This window comes from Orbicella franksi, chromosome 5, assembly GCF_964199315.1.
Source record: "Orbicella franksi chromosome 5, jaOrbFran1.1, whole genome shotgun sequence".
In the NCBI taxonomy this organism is placed as follows: domain Eukaryota; kingdom Metazoa; phylum Cnidaria; class Anthozoa; order Scleractinia; family Merulinidae; genus Orbicella; species Orbicella franksi.
In genome coordinates this window covers 18,399,084-18,417,400 of record NC_138149.1, presented here as the reverse complement: position 1 = coordinate 18,417,400, position 18,317 = coordinate 18,399,084, and the positions used below count along the sequence as shown (strand labels likewise).

The 18,317-nt window shown below is 39.4% G+C and overlaps 3 protein-coding genes across 3 annotated transcripts in view; 1 reads left to right on the top strand and 2 right to left on the bottom strand.

Annotated features, from left to right (window-relative positions):
- LOC145487565 (uncharacterized) overlaps nt 1-18,313 on the bottom strand; it is a 400,759-nt gene extending 382,446 nt beyond the window's left edge. The window contains exon 1 of the mRNA XM_081466393.1: nt 6,780-18,313. Coding sequence (XP_081322519.1) covers nt 11,198-11,677 — 480 coding nt within the window. The 5' untranslated portion in view covers nt 11,678-18,313 and the 3' untranslated portion in view covers nt 6,780-11,197. The remainder of the gene's footprint in view (nt 1-6,779) is intronic.
- Nucleotides 1-18,317, bottom strand: part of LOC145487512 (bifunctional purine biosynthesis protein ATIC-like) — a 168,558-nt gene that overhangs the window by 58,617 nt on the left and 91,624 nt on the right. The gene's annotated exons all lie outside the window — the stretch shown is intronic.
- The window catches only part of LOC145487527 (uncharacterized), a 572,009-nt gene that overhangs the window by 543,798 nt on the left and 9,894 nt on the right, over nt 1-18,317 (top strand). The window lies entirely within an intron of this gene.

Genomic DNA, 18,317 nt, shown 5'->3' with positions numbered 1-18,317 from the left:
TGTTTAAAACTGATGAGAAAACAAGAAATTATATTATTTCTTTGCCACGCGACAAAATGCCCAACAGAAGCAAAGAAAATTGAATATGCGAAAATGAGTTATTATTGACTTCGGAGGACAAATTGAAACCAAATACAACAGAATTTCCACTCTTGTACTATAATGGCTAGCATTTGAGAAAACAATGGAAAATAAATGTGAAAGGCACATGTAAAAACCAATTTGAAATCAATTAATCAAATAATTTCTTTGCTGGAGGACAAAATATCACAGCGCTGCAAAAGACAGATTAAAGTTGTAAGTCAAAAAGACAACAAAAAGAAGCTAATTATTTTGAGATCAATCTTATTTCAACTGTACTAAATTAGTGGCCACTTAGTTCTTTTCTCAGCAGTTCTGCAGTAGCTGAATAAGACTCCAAAAAATATATTTGAACGAAGTGATTAAACTAATGAAAAAAAAAACATGGAGGTCGCCATAAATTAAAAACGCAGAAATCCAGCGTGCAAAACTACTGTTCACTTTTAAAACCTAAAATTCCCCAAAACAGGGTACCAAAGGAAAGAAATACGAAAGGAAGTTCGATAACAATAAATTTTCATTCAAGCTGAGGCGAAGAAACCTATTTAAAAGTGTGGCCACTATTGACTTCGGAGGACAAATTGAAACCAAATACAACAGAAGTGGCCAGAGGTGGCCACTTAGCTCTTTTCTCAGCAGTTCTCAGCAGTTCTGTAGTAGCTGAATAAGACCCCAAAAATTATATTTGAACAAAGCGAATAACCTAATGAAAAAAAACCACGGAGGTTGCCATAAATTAAATACGCAGAAATCCAGCGTGCAAAAATACTGTTCACTTTTAAAACCTAAAATTTCCCAAAAACAGGGCACCAAATGAAAGAAATACGAAAGGAAGTTCAATAACAATAAATTTTGATTCAAGCTGAGGTGAAGAAACCTATTTAAAAGCAAAAAAAATGTTCAAAATTTTGCAGACGTGCTTTGCCACATGACCGCGTGTTCAAATTAATTCTTCATGCTAAAGTGAAAGCTCTGAGTTTCTCCCGACCACTTTTGCAGTCATTTTATCGGCTGTGGCATTACCAGTCATTCCAAAAGTTGAATTTAACTTTGAAGCAATAATGTACATTAACATTTTTGTTTTCTAAAGTCCAGGAAGCTGCTTTAAGTCTGTGATCTGTATTCAAAACTCACTTGAAAGCGCATCGATCGTCATGTTTTCGCAGCAGTTGAAGGAAGGAAAAATTCTTCACCAGAGAGGTTTGAGGAATCTGTACTCCTTGATCTTCCATTCTGAGGCCACCTAAACGTTAATTTGTATTTTTCTTCTGTATTTTAAATCCCAAAGCAGTAATTTCTCCGTATTAGGAATGAAAACAAGGCCTTTGAAGTTTGTAGATTTGGCCCGCAGCACACCATGATAACCTGCACTTAATGAGCGCACGATTTTAAAAAGAAAAACTGTCTTTCTAGGACTCCTAAAGTCCCCTAAAAATACATTACAGAATTGCGCCCATTGAAAAGCGTTGCACGGGAAAAGTGGGGTACCCATGATGCTTTGTGGGTGCAATGACCTGGGAATGAGGTTGCAAAAGTTCACCGCCAGCTTTGGTCTCTTAAGATCTCAATTGCCGAATTCCCAAATGGGAGTTGTAAAATTTCGCTTTGCGTCCATTTACAGACAATGGAGATACAATTGGAGCAATTAGTATTGTTTGAAAGTGGTGAAATGCTCTTTTCGTCAGTAAAGAGCAAAGGCTGCGTTTGCATATCAACAGAGCTTGAAGTGTTTATCCATATACTAAACACATGATTGCAAGCAATCGTTTACGATAAAAAAAAATCGACGTCCAGCCCGAGGAATTCTGCAATCTATCTGTATTTATGAACAGAAATTCTCATGTAGTCCTTGCTTTTAATGTTTTAAGTAGCCACTTATTCGCATGGACAGTCGGTTTTGTTTTGGATGCGCTCGGTGACTTCGAAATCTGTCCACATTGGAGCTCTATTTTCAAGGTGAGCGCTTGTTTTTGATTTTATTTTTTTTCTACTACATGTATAAATGTATTACTACAAACATAAACGAAATTGCTTTCCTTGAAGAGAGATTGCTAAATTCGATAGCACCATTGGATTGTCATAGATTCTTAAGCCAGCTGTGTGAACCTAATGTAAATAAACATTCGGACTGCCGATGGTTTGTAGTTTTGCTTTTGGCTTTCCATACATTATTCTGTTAGTTTAGTTCTGATAAAAAACCCACATTTAAAAGGTAATTTAATTTTACATCTGACCGATTTTTAAACAATATAGCCTAATCAAGATAACCCGACTAATTACAGCTATTGTTCTTCAATGAATGGCGCTACGTTTCGGTTGTCTGAGTAAGAAACAATACTTGTGAACGCGATGTACATGGGGGATTACATGGTTGACAGTCAAGTTGACAGGCCTGTGTGAAGTTATGCATGCTCTCTATCTCTTTTCTAGCTTATTTGTGTTTTCCCGTGCGACGTTTTTCAATGGGTGCGATTCTGTAATGATGCTCAGTAAGTAGATTCTGATTGGTTTATTAATTTTGTCCTCAAGAACAATAGAACAATAAGAGACCCAAAAAGTCTTCAGGGAGTGTAGGAAAGGCTTTTGTACCCACATGCTTTTTTTTGGGTGTTTACAGGCGGCACAGGAAATTGGAGGGGGTTTTTCGCATGGGAGGTTCTGGGCAGCATGGGAGTCAAAGGATTAACACTATAAAGGTTTGTGGAAAGAAAGTTGAAAAGGGTGCCCTTTACCCCCTAAGGCGAACGACGGTTTTTCCCAAATCAGCAAATCAAGACTCTCTGCCTGTGTACAATATACCATTTGAAAGCCACTGATCAGCTTATTTAAGAACTGACATCAGCAGCTATGAAGGAGGTAGTTTTTTTTGGGAGAAGTTGTTTTAAAATGTGAAACTGAAAATCTTCCAACACATATCAATTCTCAAATATTATAGGTATATCCCGGAACAATAGCTTATTTTGCAGGTCATAGTACATAACTTGATGTGAAACAAGTCTTACATTCCATGTGCATCTCAAAAAAGAAACTGGAAAATTATGGGGGTGGTCAACCATGTCTTAGATAGCAGGGGATCACAATTTTATGCCTACAATGAGCAGATCTTTATAAGAACAATTCCATGGCAAAAATACATAGAAATCTCTCAAATGTCCACAAAGTTGTGACGTTGTGTGCCAACACCACTCTTTGGGAGTAAAGGGTTGAAAAATATAGTTGCAAAATAATGCTCTGTCCTCATTTGCGATGCAAGCACTGGCATAACAATAAGCATAAAAGCTTATGCACTAGATGGGGTGGCCGGTCATAAGGATAAGCATGTAAGTATAAGAATATCAAAACCTTGCGTTCTCCTTATTTATTTCTTTTTTAATTTAACGTTTGCATTAAACTTGGAGTGAGCCTTTAAAAGGGAAGCCAAAATAATGGTCACACAACATTAGAAGTCAAGAAGAAAAAGCATTTTCTTTCTGTTCAAACAATGGAGTCATTCACGTAGAATAAAATATAGTAAATAATAAAAATACAGTGAAAAACAGACATATATTAACCCTTTGGAAGATGCGTTTGGAAGAACAAAAACGATGAAATTCTCTTTGTCTGCTCGGCAGTCAGTTCACAGAACATTCAAATTTCACCACTAACTAAAAATAGCAAAGCTGACACCTGCGATCAACGAGCTATCTGTTTCCATGTATCTTAACAAATCTCGTAAGAGGTGATTTTTGGTAGCCTGCGAACACAGGCGGATTTTGGTGGGATACTCAAAAGTATTCAGATTGATAAGGGCTGTTATTGTGTAACTCCAAAATGCAAATTGAACAATGCTGAGCTATTCCTCAAACTGTTCTATATTCAGGCCATTCAGAGCAAAGAAATTCGAAACAAAAAAATACTATGAAGAAAACAAAGGGAACTTCAAAAATGGCAAAGTGAGATTTCACCTGAATATTGATGTTAGAAAGTAGAAGGAAGACTCATGGCTGAATTCAACAAAAATAAAAATTGTATTCATAAAAGACTGACTGAATTTGAACAGCAAGATTGCTACGGCAGCCAATGTTCACCTTCTGGAGTCTCTTTCAGTTAACTGGCTCGAAAAAATACAATACGCTTTCCCACGTGGAAAAACAAAATTATGAAGGTGAAATAAAAAAATCAGTTACCTTTCTAAACTCTTCTCCTGAGGCTATCATTGGTTTAATTCAAAAGGTATTGCTTAGTTCTAAAACAAAACAGAAAATTACACCCGATTGCTCTCCAGAACTTAGTGGCAACTCTGTATGCGCTAAAATAAAATCTGAGTGAATAAACCAATCAAATGGGAGTATTGATCACCCGTTGGGATTTGTGATTGACAGACTGAACACCTTAGCCTTGTTGTATAGGCTCACTTTGTGTTAAAGGACGTTTGCGCTAATTGAAGGGCCGTATGCATATCCACCTCATGTTGAGTTTTAGGTTATATTTTGCTTTTTTTCTGAATTGCCAGAAAAAAGCTCAAAACAAGTTTCTGCTCCACAACAAAGCAAAAAAAACTTTGTCTTCAAGTTTTGAAAGCAATAATTTTGTCTTCACTTCAAAAAACCGCAAAATGTTGATCTCAGGTCAACAGACAATCTTATTTCACGAGAATGCGTGACTGCAGAGATGCTCATTTCACTTAAAAAAAACACTTACATGTTACTCTCACGTCAGTGGGAAAGCTCAGAGATTTCACTTTTACAAAATACACATGAATGTTGATTTCACGTCAAAAAGTGACCTCAGACACTTTTTTTCACTTAACCCTTTACTCCCTAAGAGTGCCATTTGGCACACAACATCATAACTTTGTGAATATTTGAGAGATTTCTATGAATTTTTGCCATGAAAATTGTCTTGTAAAGATCTGCTCATTGAAGGTATAAAATTGTGGCCCCCTCCTATCTAAGACATGGTTGACCACCCCAATAATTTTACAATTTCTTTTTTGAGATGCACATGGAATGCAAGACTTGTTTCACATCAAGCTATGTGCTATGACCTGCTAATTAAGCTACAGTTCGGGGGCATACCTATGATATTTGAGAATTGATACATGTTGGAAGCTCTTCATTTTCACATTTCAAAACAATTTCTCTCAAAATGACTACCTCCTTCATAGTTACTAATGTCAGTTCTTAAATAAGCTGATCAGTGGCTTTCAAATGGTATATTGTACACAGGCAGAGAGCCTTTATTTGCTGATTTAGAAAAAACTGTCGTACAGTTAAATGTTGATTTCACAAGAATGCATGACCACAGAGATGCTCATTTCACTTAAATAGGACACTTAAATGTTGATACATGAAAGCTGAGATGTTGATTTCACTCGAAAAAAAACACAAACATGTTGATTTCATGTCAACACCAACCTCAGACACTTTTTTCACCTACGTAGTGTAGACTTCATGAGAATGCATGACCACAGAGATGCTCATTTTACTTATGACAGAGTGAAAGGTCGATTTCACGAGGCTCTAGAGGTTAGGGTTCTGTCCCCTGATCCCATAAGTTCGAAACACTACAAATCATGCCAATTTGAAATAAAATTGCTGTTATAATCAATCGTTACTTGTTGGCCATTATCTGTGGTACTCCCTGTGTCAATAATCCATTTCTCACACATTGAATGCCATTTGTCTGCCACAGATGAATGACAAAGTATAGAGCATGATATAAAACAAAACAAAAACTACACCATGCTCTGCAGCAGCGCACTGGTTGGGACAGGAGAACAAGACTGAATATGTTCGTGCAAAGAGCCTAGTTTGGATAAACTTAAAAAATGTCTCCTCTGAAAAACACAGTCCCAATGCAAAAAAACAAAAAAACCCAAAGACAAACAAAGAAAAGCTGTCACAAACGGATCTTCTAGGTGGAGTTCTCGGGAAACCCCAAGGAGGGTTTCTTCCATTTCCTGGATGTACATGTTCTTAGCTGACTCCGAACGCCAACCGCCATGGCGCATGAGCAACTTGCCTAAGATAGCAGCCCTGGCTGCTACAGAAGCCCCACTGGATCTGAGGCTGTGTACACCACACACCTTATTCCAAAACGGCAGCCAATTTATTATTCTTTTGTTTGCATGTTAATTAGCCCTCTTTGCCTCATTTTCACTTCAAAATTCTTTCGTATTTTGTACATGTTGATGAGACAAAGAGGGCTAATTACCATGTAAACAAAATAATAATAAACTGGCTGCCATTTTGGAATAAGGTGTATACTGCTTGGGATTAAGCCCAATGGCTTTCAAATGCTTCTTGACCAGCTCACCAGCTCTTGAATAAGTTAGTGGTTGCGGGTGGAGGGAAAAAACCACATTTGGTGTGGGATATCTTTCTGAATCAGTAGTCAGTTTGCTGGTGCCGGTCAGCAAGTAGGAACCTTTCTGTAATTGCTATGGGACAGGAAGAAGAGCCAGTACGTACAACCAGGATCGAAGACCCCTCCCTGAACTGGTCGTTCTTTCTCTTGATCAAGGAGATGGACATGTGGTTGCTGGTTGCAGATTTACATGCTTAAGAGTGTAAATCCAAAGATATCGAGAATTGGCTGACAGAAGCGAAATAACAAATTTTTTCTTATTTGACCAAAAGAACCCATTTGGCTAACTATTTTCGGAAATGACCTCAAAAGGTTCGATTTCCTTTTCTTTTCTTCGAAATTTGCAAAACTTGAAAATTCGGCCACAGGGCCTTCAGCGGCAGCCATGAGGCTTGAAATTTGGCACGTGTTCAACATGCTCGTATAGGCGTACCAAACGTTGTCTTAACATGTCCTTTACAGTTTGTGGAGCATCTCTTAAACTTTAATCGGGGCTAAATTTTGCTACTTGCCTGGAAAAAATTGCAGGTGGCCCGTAAAAACTGTCCCGTCGAGAGAATTTTCCGTGAGGTTGCTTTGACGCATATCTGACTCAATTATTCAGTTGTTAATTATTGTGCAATTGCTATTGTTCTGACTATTTTTTTCATTTTATACATTTCCACTAAATCTTCTAAGGTAAAGAAGTTTAAACAAGTTTTTACAACTCAGCTCATCAATACACCAATCTGTTTGTTTTTTCAATAACACTAGTACTTTATCAAGAGTCACGCAAACTATTTCACACAGTAGTAAACTTGACTATGGCTTCAATGGATCCTTTTTGACATGGATCTTATGCAATATAGCTAATACTTTTGTTACAACGAGTACAGATAGCCACTCAAGCAATGAAAATACAAAATTTGTGAAACGTGAAAGGGATATCTTTGAAACATAGACAACAACTATAATTAAATTAAACAAGGAATGTCGCGTTAAACTTTACAGTATCACTACCACTAGTAAACACTTGCCTGCTTTGCTGTAGTATTTTCATATGCAAAATTTCCATTCATGAAAAAGTTTGCGATATGGTATATTCCAGAATCCGTGTATATTACTAAGACACTATTTATGTTTCTTACTTTATGATGAAATATTTCACTTGAGCTTCGGAATAAACTGAGTAGACATCATTAAATTAAACGGAAATCCTTGAAAACATAAATTAACAGATTCATTCCTAGCTTTGGAATTCTCAATAGCCCGGTCACTCTGGATCTTCATCGCATTGCTACTTTTTTCATAAATTTTACCTTGATGAAGATACGATTTTCAGGCCAGTGAAAATACTTGTTCCTCAATCACACCCCTAAGTTGTGTTGCGTCACAATGTGATCAGCCATTGATTTGCCTGAGATATCATTGCCTATCTTAAAATATTAAGAGGCCTGTTCTATTAGATGCCAATTTTTTTTTATGTTCTTTCAATCTTTCCTTTAACCTGCAGTCTGCTGCTTTCTGCTATATTTGTTTTTTGTGAGGATACGGCGTTGGTACTGAGAAAATAGTTTGTTGTGTTACAGGGCACTCTTGCTTTGCATGACCTCAAAAATCTGCTGGGAGAAAGGACGAAGGAAATAAGATAGGTAGTGATGCTTTAGTGCCTCTCAATTCCAAATTTTTCTTTTATTAGTTTCCTGTCATTGATGAGTATACATGCGTATCTATTGTCACGTAACAACCCTGAAATCGCAAAACTGTTTGACGGTTCACAATAATTATAGGTTGACCTTTTTGCATTAGCTTTGTAGAATGCAGAACTTTACTTAGCAAGCTAAACCGTCTTCAAATGAGAATCATTGTTTATGTAGGTTTTAGATCTACAATAAACTCATCAATTTTGGTAGAAAAGTAGCAGTATGCATAGGAAGTGTTACACACACTAAAAGCAAATCAGGGTTGAATGCATCAAGTTTAAAACTGAGTACGCCACTCAAAGTAGTAAATATTTATTGAGTTAAAGTTTGGTTGTTGCTTAAGCGTTACTGCCTGTCAATAAAGAGGTCTAAGTAAACATCTACACAAATGCTTACATTCCAGTACAGGACCATACAATGTTAAAGTAATTCCGTATCGCCGACAATTTAATAAGGGAAAACTGGAAACAACATAAGTACATCCTATAAGCAATTTATGTTGAATTGTGGGTAGATTAGATTGTTACAGCCTGTTACACTCCCACGGGTAGACTAAGTAAGAAACCGAACAGACTTGACTTGTAATGGTACCCCGTGGGTACTCCGCGATAGTATTTGTAGTGTCACGTGACTCGCATTGTTCCTTCATGTTTCTTTGCAAGAGTTGTAAAACGATGTATGTCGAAAGCTGTGAAAACAAAGTGCTGTGTAAAGCTGTGAAGCCGTAATAAGTACGTTGTGTTACCAGAACATACATCACACTAGGCGATTATATGATCAATATGATCGGGAATATGATCAAAGACAACCAAATATTTGTAAAGTAAAGTAAAGTAAACAACTTTGAGCAAAACAGTAACCGTTTAATAGTAAACCTTTAAAGGCAGAATATAGATGGAAATACTAACTTACCCTCAGAAACCTTTCAGCTAAGTTCTTTCCATGTTTAATTTTATTTTAATTCCGTTTTATTACCGCAGCTGGGAGATTTAATTAAGTAAGTGAACTCTGATATGATGCACTGTAAAGGAGCCTTACTGAAAAATTCTCTCAACGGAACTACTTTTACGGTCCACCAGTGTTATTTTCTAGACGGAAAGTAGACAGACCCTTTAGTCATACTGCATAAAATCTGTGACAAAAAGGATCAATCTAGCCATGTATATTTTTGCCTTTTTTTTCAACCACATGCACCTGGTCACATTCGCTACCGTGTGAAATAGTTTGCGCGACTCAGGATAAAGTATCAGTGCTATTGAAAAACCATTAAAGAGATTGAATTGGTCTATTGTTAAGCTGAGTTCTAAAAACTTGTTTGAACTTCTTATCTTGGATTTATTTCAATTCTTCACCTTAAAAGATTTAGTGGGAATGTATAAAATAAAAAAAGTCGGAATTAATAGCAATTGCACAATAAAAAATTAAAAGTGAGATATACGTCAAAGTGACCTTACGGAAAATTCTCCCAACGAGACAGTTTTTACGGGCCACCTGTAATTTTTTCCAGGCAAGTAGAATAAAGAACCTGCTTTTATTTGGTTATATTTATTTACTTGACTGAAATATAGCAGACGGCATTTGGCAAGTTCAAAATTTGCTAATATTAGCCTTATCAATTTAGGTTCGCAAAATGGTTCAGCTTCCAAGGGTTAACTATTTTGTCAAAAACAACATTTTTACACAAAATTTAGCCCCGAATAAAGTTTAAGAGATGCTCCACAAACTGTGTAAAGGACATATTAAGACAACGTTTGGTACGCCTATATGAACATGTTGAACATGTGCCAAATTTCAAGCCTCATGGCTGCCGCTGAAGGCCCTGTGGCCGAATTTTCAAGTTTTGCAAATTTCAAAGAAAGGAAAAGGACATCGTACCTTTTGATGTCATTTCCAAAAATAGTTAGCCAAGAGGGTTCTTTTGGTCAAATAAGAAAAAATTCGTTATTTCGCTTCTGTTGGCCGATTCTTGATATTTTCGGATTTACGCTCTTAAGATCTTTAAGATCATCCCAGTGAAGAAATACCGGTAAACCAATGGAAATCAGGCTTGTAATCTGGAGCTCACTGAGATTTCCATGGCCAAACTTAAGTGCTACTTCCTTGACTTGGTCTGCTGTGATGGGCATTTTCCTGTTTTTGGTACTACCGATCCAAATGCAGTTTGCTCCCCGAATTCCACTGCTCTTTGGCTAGGCATGGCCAGGTAAAAAGAAAAAACTTTTGATCCCACAAACATTCCATTTCAGGTTAGGTAGTAGTCTTAGAAACAGTTACTGCAGATGGCACACCTTTTAGTGTATGGTATTTCACAGGCCAACATATAACTTGCATGGGCCAATAATGCCTCTCACAGGACTAGGCTGGCCAACACCTGCCTCTGACAGGCCAGTGATGCCTCTATTAATAGCAGACTATTAATAAGCACCTCTCACAGGCAAGTAATGCTTCGCACTGGCCAACAAGCCCACTTGCAGGCCAATGATGCCTCTCACAGCCTACTGTACTGTGCCCAAGTATGCACCTTTCACCTATCACAGGTCAGTTATGCCTCTCACAGGCTACCATACATGTAAGGCCCTCGTTGGCCCGTGAAACTCATTGTATGCTGCTTTCAGATCAGCTCAAGTCTGCACTCGGGTTGCTATTAGAATTAGGGGATGCTGGCCGCTAGGCCTCCATGAACTGCAACTTTGTACTGTAGTGGATCCTGAGAAATCAGGCCAGTCCGAAATTACCAGAATGGGATTCAGTAAGTATGGGAAACTTGGTGGTGAGAACTGGTAAAGAGAACTGGTAAAAGAGACCTTGAGTGCCAGCACGTGGTAATTCAGCCTTTCACTAAAAATACAGGTGCCTGGTTTTGATGGGATAAACTTATCAGCTTTCTGAGGAATGTCCAGCCAGTTGAGCACAAATGAGTCAGGGTGCCTTCCATCCCTGGTGATGAGCGGCCACCATGGAGCAGATGTCCACAGGGGGATAATGAGCATCCCATACTCCTTGTTGTCAAATAAAGTGGGGGAAACAACCAATTATTGCCCCCTGTCCAAGAAAGAGTTAATGTATTGATTCCTTCAGTGCAGGGGTTAAGCAAGTGACTGCAAAAATTGAGGGATTTGGCACCTCCTGAATGTTGAGAACTGATCAACAGCATGAGGACCCCACAGGATGTCCAAGGCCACAATATCTGGGTTAAGCATATAGTTGTCATATTCCACCTGTCTGGAAAGTGCATCAGCTGCGATGTTTAATTCCCTGGGGATCCACTCTGGTTCTAGACAAATATTGTGCTGCCCAGAGGGATTGTAGATAGCAATGGCCTCAGCATGTAGCTTTGGGCATGGGCTTCCCACCTTAAGGATATTTTCCACATTCATGTTGTCAGTTCTGTGACATACTGTTTTCCCTGATAGGTTCTCCGCATTTGACAGGAGTACTAGCCTTGTACCTCTAAGTTCCCTCCCTGTGGAACTCTCCCTGCTTTCCACCTCAGACCAGCAGCTGGACACTTCAGTGCCTGTGATGTCCACACAGTAACCCTCCACCCCATCCTGAGTCGCCAGCATCTGAATAGGAGATCACATCAATCTTTGGATCTGCCTCCCAAATTGGACACTTATTGCACTGAGGAAAACTATCTTTCCAAAACTGGACCTCCCTAACTGCCTCTGGGGAGAGAGTGATGGCTGCGACTAGAACTCTGTTGACAAAATATCCCGGTACAAGGCCCTGGTCCACAAAGGACTGACTGGACTGAGGGCCAGTCCCATTGAAAACACTGTCCCCACCAAGCCTGCCACTTGTCTCACAGTGGGGGTACCATTAGACACACATGTAATTCTCTCCTACAGACAGACAATGTGTTCCAAGATTACTCTGCTCAAGTTGAGGGAAAACCCCAGCAAGTCACCCATTTGGGTAGGTTCCCAGCAACATTTCTCCGGGTGGGCTATGAAACCACTAGCAGCTATGCCCCCCTTGACCATGTTGGGTGCTGCTAATGCTGTGGGCGTGGCTCCTTCCTGCCCCTGCCCATTGTCCAAGTTTGTGAAAATTCTGACTCCCTGTTCCTGCCAGTGTTTAATCAGGGCTTCTTGGATTTTTGTGTGAACAAAGGGGGCAGATGTCAGACCAAATGGGAAAACTGAGAAAACAAACCACTTCTTTTGCCCTTGCACAGTCCAACTGAACCCCATAAATTTTTGGTGGGATGGAAAAATGTCCACATGACGATACCCTAATTTATAGTTGATCTTGAAAAACCAATCACCCAAAAAGAAAATATCGAGCATTGTCCGGATGCCCTCATATTTGGAGATTCGCAAATACTTATTAACATATCGGAGATCCAGGATCGACCGTTTCTTGCTACTGTTCTTAACTACCCCCAACGGACTGATTACTTGAACCTCTGACTGGCTGACCTCTATCACACAACCTGAGCAAAGCAATTCTATGATTTGCTCCAAAACAAAACTTGCTTCTTCCAAACCAGACTTGTGGTTTTTCACTTTGTTCCTAGGTGGTAACTCAACAAATGGGAGAGCATAGCCATCTCTTACAACTGATATAACCCACTGGTTCGCCTTAATCCAATGCAAAAATCTAAATGGACCTTCAAATGACCTTTTACATGGACAGGCTCCTGTGTACAACTGTTAACAGGCAAACAACAACTTGCAACAACTGGGCTTCCAACAATGGTGAAGTCCACAGCACTATTGTAAACATCACCTTTATTTTCATGCTCTGTAATGCCTAATTTACTGTACATATCAAATAAACTGCCGGCCAAAGGCAGAGGATCATGGTAACCACAGTTCTGATCAGATTGCAAAACTGAACACCCTCGAGATGCTTGATCAAAATGTCTTTCTGGATGAGGACAAGGGGATGGTTGCCCGGCAGTTCCAAGCAAAATGTCTGAATCTCCTGCATCATAAACACGAATGTGTTGGCCCCGACTCGGCCTTTGGCCTTAAGGCGGGAATTACCACTTGCCTAGTCATGGCAGACTCTGCTATACATGAACTTTATTGACTTCGAAAAAGCTTTCAACATTGTTGACAGGAACGTCATCTGGCAACTCATGGGTCATTATGGAGTTCCACCAAAGTTTATTAGGTTGATTCAGGAGTTATGTGAAGCCTCATCCTGTCAAGTCATTCACAAAGGGAAATTGTCAGAGCCATTTGAGATGAACACGGGAGTCCGTCAAGGCTTCTTGCTGTCACCAGTGATCTTCATAATGGTCGTGGACTGGATTATGAGAGAGGTAGAGTCAGGGTAAAACAGGTATACAGTGGACACTTACATCTCAACTCCATGGCCTGGATTATGCAGATGACATATGTCTTCTGTCTAAGAAACTGCAAGATATGCAAACCAAGACCGACCCTCTGGCACTGGTTGCAGAGAAAACTGGCCTCAGGATCAGCAAAGAAGAGACCAAAGTCATGAGAGCTAACAGCAAACAGTGGGAGAAGATCAAGCTGAAAGATATGGAACTGGAGTATGTCCATAGCCTTACGTATTTAGGAAGTAGCGGATGAAGATGTAAAAGGCAGGATAGGCAAAGCCAGGCAGGCCTTTAATACCTTAAGAACAGTGTGGAACTCAACATCAATATCCATAAAAACCAAGCTACGAATCTTCACCACCAATGTGAAGTCAGTTCTTCTACACAGTTCCGAGACCTGGAGAGTCACAAGATCCATGTCAAACAAGCTGCAAACCTTCACTAATCAATGTCTGAGAAAGATCCTAAAGATAAACTGGCCAGAGAAAATCAGCAACAGGGAACTTTGGGCAAGAACAGAGCAAGAATGTATTCCAGCAGAGATCGCCAGGCGCAAATGGAATTGGATTGGCCACACACTGTGGAAACCAACATCGGATACAACCAGACAGGCCCTAGAATGGAATCCGCAGGGTAAAAGGAAGTTAGGAAGACCAGTGAAAACCTGGAGGAGGTCAGTGGAAGAGAAGCTCAAACAAGCCAACATCACCTGAACTATGGCAAAAAGAACATCCATGAACAGAGTCCGCTGGCGCAGCATTGTAACTGCCCTTTGTTGCACCCGGAACGTAATAGCCAAACTAATTAACTAACTAGTCAAGGTGGAATTCTGCTAAGAGTTATACAGCTACTGAGGGTGAGCTTGCTGTAAGTGGGGTTTTGTGGGCTTATTCTCCGATTTTAACACATCATCTGAGTCACATGCAAGGGGCTCCTGGATGTAACAATCCACGTCCTCCCAACCAGACTTTTCAGCTTTTCGTCGCTAGCAGCAGTGGCCTCTTCCAGTTTTCTGAGGACTTCAGCATTCAGCCTGCACTGAACTTTGTTCCACGTGTATTTTAACTCCAGCTGAGGATCTTTTTGCTCTGTCAGGCTTATCACTGTGTGGGTGAGATTTCAGTTCATTTTCTAGATGGTGAAGCCACCCTTTGCTCTTATTATGTGCCTTCAAGAGCTCTTGGGCCCAAGCCAGAGTGTGCTCAGCTTTGGGTTATTCTGGAATGACTCAATGCGAGCGGCGTTTCCCAGAAGGAGACCGAGATTGATGGCAGGAACTCCCCAAGCTTTCAGAATGATCTTCGGTTTGTCGATTCTCCGTGGCATCCAGCTTCTTTCTCGATCATTTTCTGCCAGATTTTTCAAAACTGTGGTTGTGAGGAGGTAATCGCTGAGCTGCTCTGGATTTTGGAGGCATGTTAGCAACAAACAAAGATCTTGAAACTGAGAGTGAGACGTTCTGTTTTAAGCTGTCCTCAGATTCATTGGATTGACTTGTTCAATGTAATGTAATTTGGAATTTGTATTAAAGATTAAAGATTAATGATTAAAGGAAAAAAGCTGCTGCTCGTATGGCAAGAAACAGAAAACTGAGTCATGAGACCTAGCATGACATGTGATATCCTAACTCGGGCCCAGCCCCCACTTCAGTGTGTGAGAACCTCATTTCTCGCCTCTTTCACACGCTCAGCCGGCAAGAAACCCATTTCCTATTACTTAAATTGTTGTCCACCAGGCTTCCAAAGCCACCAAAGATCCACTGCGCATGATCGCAATGCATGCTGGGAAGGTTCTCTACAACTCACACGCAGGAAATATGGTGGTCGATACAAGATGTATTTTATCACTCTAAAATGAGTTCTCGCTTTCCAAAGTTTGACAACAGCAACGTTTGGTCAATGGGCCACAACTCACAAGAGGATTGTTTTCTTAGGAAAGAACTGCTCTTGGACTTTGCTGCCTGGATCAATCTGACTTCAAACGCAAATACCTTGATTGTATCAGTTTGTTTGAACATGAGAAAGCACATTTTGGTTCTTTAAAACGTCCCGATGACTTACGGGTTTATCAAGGTTTATGATGCCTCTCAACCACCAGGCAGGCATGCAAGGTATTTTGTAAGAGCACTTAAAAGCTTCATATCTCTTTTCTGTTCAATAGTATTTCCTTTGGCGCTCGGTGCAACTCACGTGTTGTGTTTCACGTCGCAATAACTGATGTAAACAACCTGGTTCCCACTTAATTTCCTATTTTCCTTTGGCTTACTAGAGGAGAGCTAAAAAAAGGACAGAGAAAAAAGGCCTAAGATTTGGCATAAGACGGATATGCATACGGCTCTTCAATTGTTTCTGCACATCCTTACTGCGCAAGCAAATTCACATGCCACGTCATGCATCAAGCACCTGCTAAGTAATAAAATGAACAATGACAGGGCAGATGGCCATTGCTATAGCTTTGCCTGGATTTAACAATCTTGGACATTTGGTGACCCCTGTTTTCCTTTTCATGGATCATTTTCTCCACCAATTTTCTAAGTTAAGCGAAAAAATCTTCAGGCGCACCTGTAAGTAAGAAAAAATTAATATAGGAGGAGGATCCAAAAGTGCCATTTAATTTACAGAAATTTTCTGCGGTATGGGCAGTAAAGAAATTAACCAATTTCCTTAATGCATCTTTTGCTACAGTTATTTAGCACAGACATACTTTAGTTACCAACTATAGCAATTCAAAAAAAATACAAACACATACACTGCCATTTAGAAATTGAGCAAATAAGTTAAGATTAATTTTAATATTTGACTGTTTTATCCTTTGTATATTTTTGTCCTTTTTGATCTGTTGACTAGGGGCACTTGAAGAGTTATTAGGCACAAAAAATATGTTTTGTTGCAATTTGTTGAAGGTCTAACCCTATAATAGGTGGACTACCAAGGAAGTACTGCTTCTCATCTAATCACCTTGTTGGGCAAGGTCAGTACTTGGATGCATGATCAAAAAATAATACCCCCGTATTATGAGTTTCTCATTTGCTCTTTTTGTTCTTCATATTCCATGCCAGTATCTGTGAGTTTCCTCCACTTGCATTTATTTTCTGATGGCTTCTTCATCTTTGGCTTGGCCTATTTAATTGCCTAATTTGACATGGGAGAGTTCATATGCTCCATTGATATAAAGGTTGTATATCTTTAATAAGATCTAAAAACTGATCTTCAGTTAGTGCATGTATTTACAATCTGTAGGTTCAAGGCTAAATTGCAGGTGTGGGCTTTGAATGGTGCCGAACAATGCAGAATAGGAGTATAATGCTGGGTATACCTATAATACACTTGGACATTGTCTAAAGCCTACTCTACCCATGCAAAAAGTAATGTCAATCAGATTTCCGCACGATATTATTATTTTGAGTTATTTTCAAGCTTGTGCCATTCCCTTGGGATATGCACACTTATGTGTGGAAACTCACAGGAAACAAACCCAAAATGTGCACTTCACTTGCTGAAAATTGAGATTTGAGATATGAAGGAAAATATTCTTTGGGGCGTTCTTCCGGTGTAATGAGATAATTACACAAAACGTGTGAAAATAATGACACGTTGATTGATAAAGTTAAGGCTCATTTTAGTCTAGTTTTTCATTCTTCTATTTTGAAATAATTCCCATTTTCTCCACCTAATATGGCATAAATTCCCTGAGTATATGAATAAAAAAATTGAAAACAAGGAGATCACCAAAACTTCCATTTTTCAATCCCCCAGTAACTGTTTCTTAAGGTCCATATAGATCCAAATGCTTCTGAATGAAACATCCAAACATATACTCTGAAAAATGCCTAAAAGTGACCAAAATAGGTGTGAAAAGCGTACTTTAACCCATTGACTCCTGGAGCTTTTTGCCAAAAACGCATTTTTTTGGACATTTTGGAGATTTTCAGGCTGGATATGGGCCAAATTAGCTCCAACCTACTCAAAAAGGCATTTGCAACATGACAGCATGCCTTTCTTTCTACTAGCATCTCATTTTATGACATTTTTGCTTGGGCATGCGCAGAAATCAAAATTTTGAGATTGGACAAGAAAGTGACCTACGTTTTTAGGCTTTTCGATTTTTTTATTTTTTTTTGGCCTCTGCTTTTTCTCCTTTTCTTTTCTTTTTGCTGCAGTGATTGACCTTCTACTGGGCTTGCTTCCAGTTTAAAACATTCTGAGAAAGCATCGTTGAGACAGGCGATTTTTGCCAAGGAGTAGCCACCTGTAGTGGCAGGGAATTTTGCTCTGAGGTTTTCACTCAACTTTTTGAGCATTTTGTGCATATCTCAGGCTCCATTGGGCCGACCACTCTGATCTGGGTATCACTGGAAAGATCTTTTCCTCCTGCAGAAGTTGAGCATAGATGATGCCAATTTTGGTCAAAGGTGATGACGTCAAAAGTGGAAGAAAGGCCAAGGCTCATCATGGCCGGTTACAGCTGGCACAGGAGTCAATGGGTTAAGCACTATCCTTTATAGTATCTGGGGGATTTAGGGACCTGTATGAGAGACCAGGAGACTTGGTCTGTATCCAAAACTCCCACTGTCACTCTCCAGCTAAAACAATTGAATAATTTTTCCCACTTTTCTCCTCTATGAACAAAAGCCAGTTGCAGTTTATTCTTCTGATGTTGACATCATTATCTTGTTCATGTTGTTATGAATATCAGACTGGTTTGCATTGCATGCAATGCTGCCGCATGTCCAGTTCTTTTGTTCAGTAAATTTATAACCATGATTTTCTCCTCAATGTCATAAAACCAACAGAAAATGTTATGGAGATAGAGTATTCATCACTGTGACAGATACTTTATCAATGTTCATTAACAGAGGAAAGCTGAAAGTGTGCAAAAATAAGAGTGGTACTGTAAACTGGAATTCA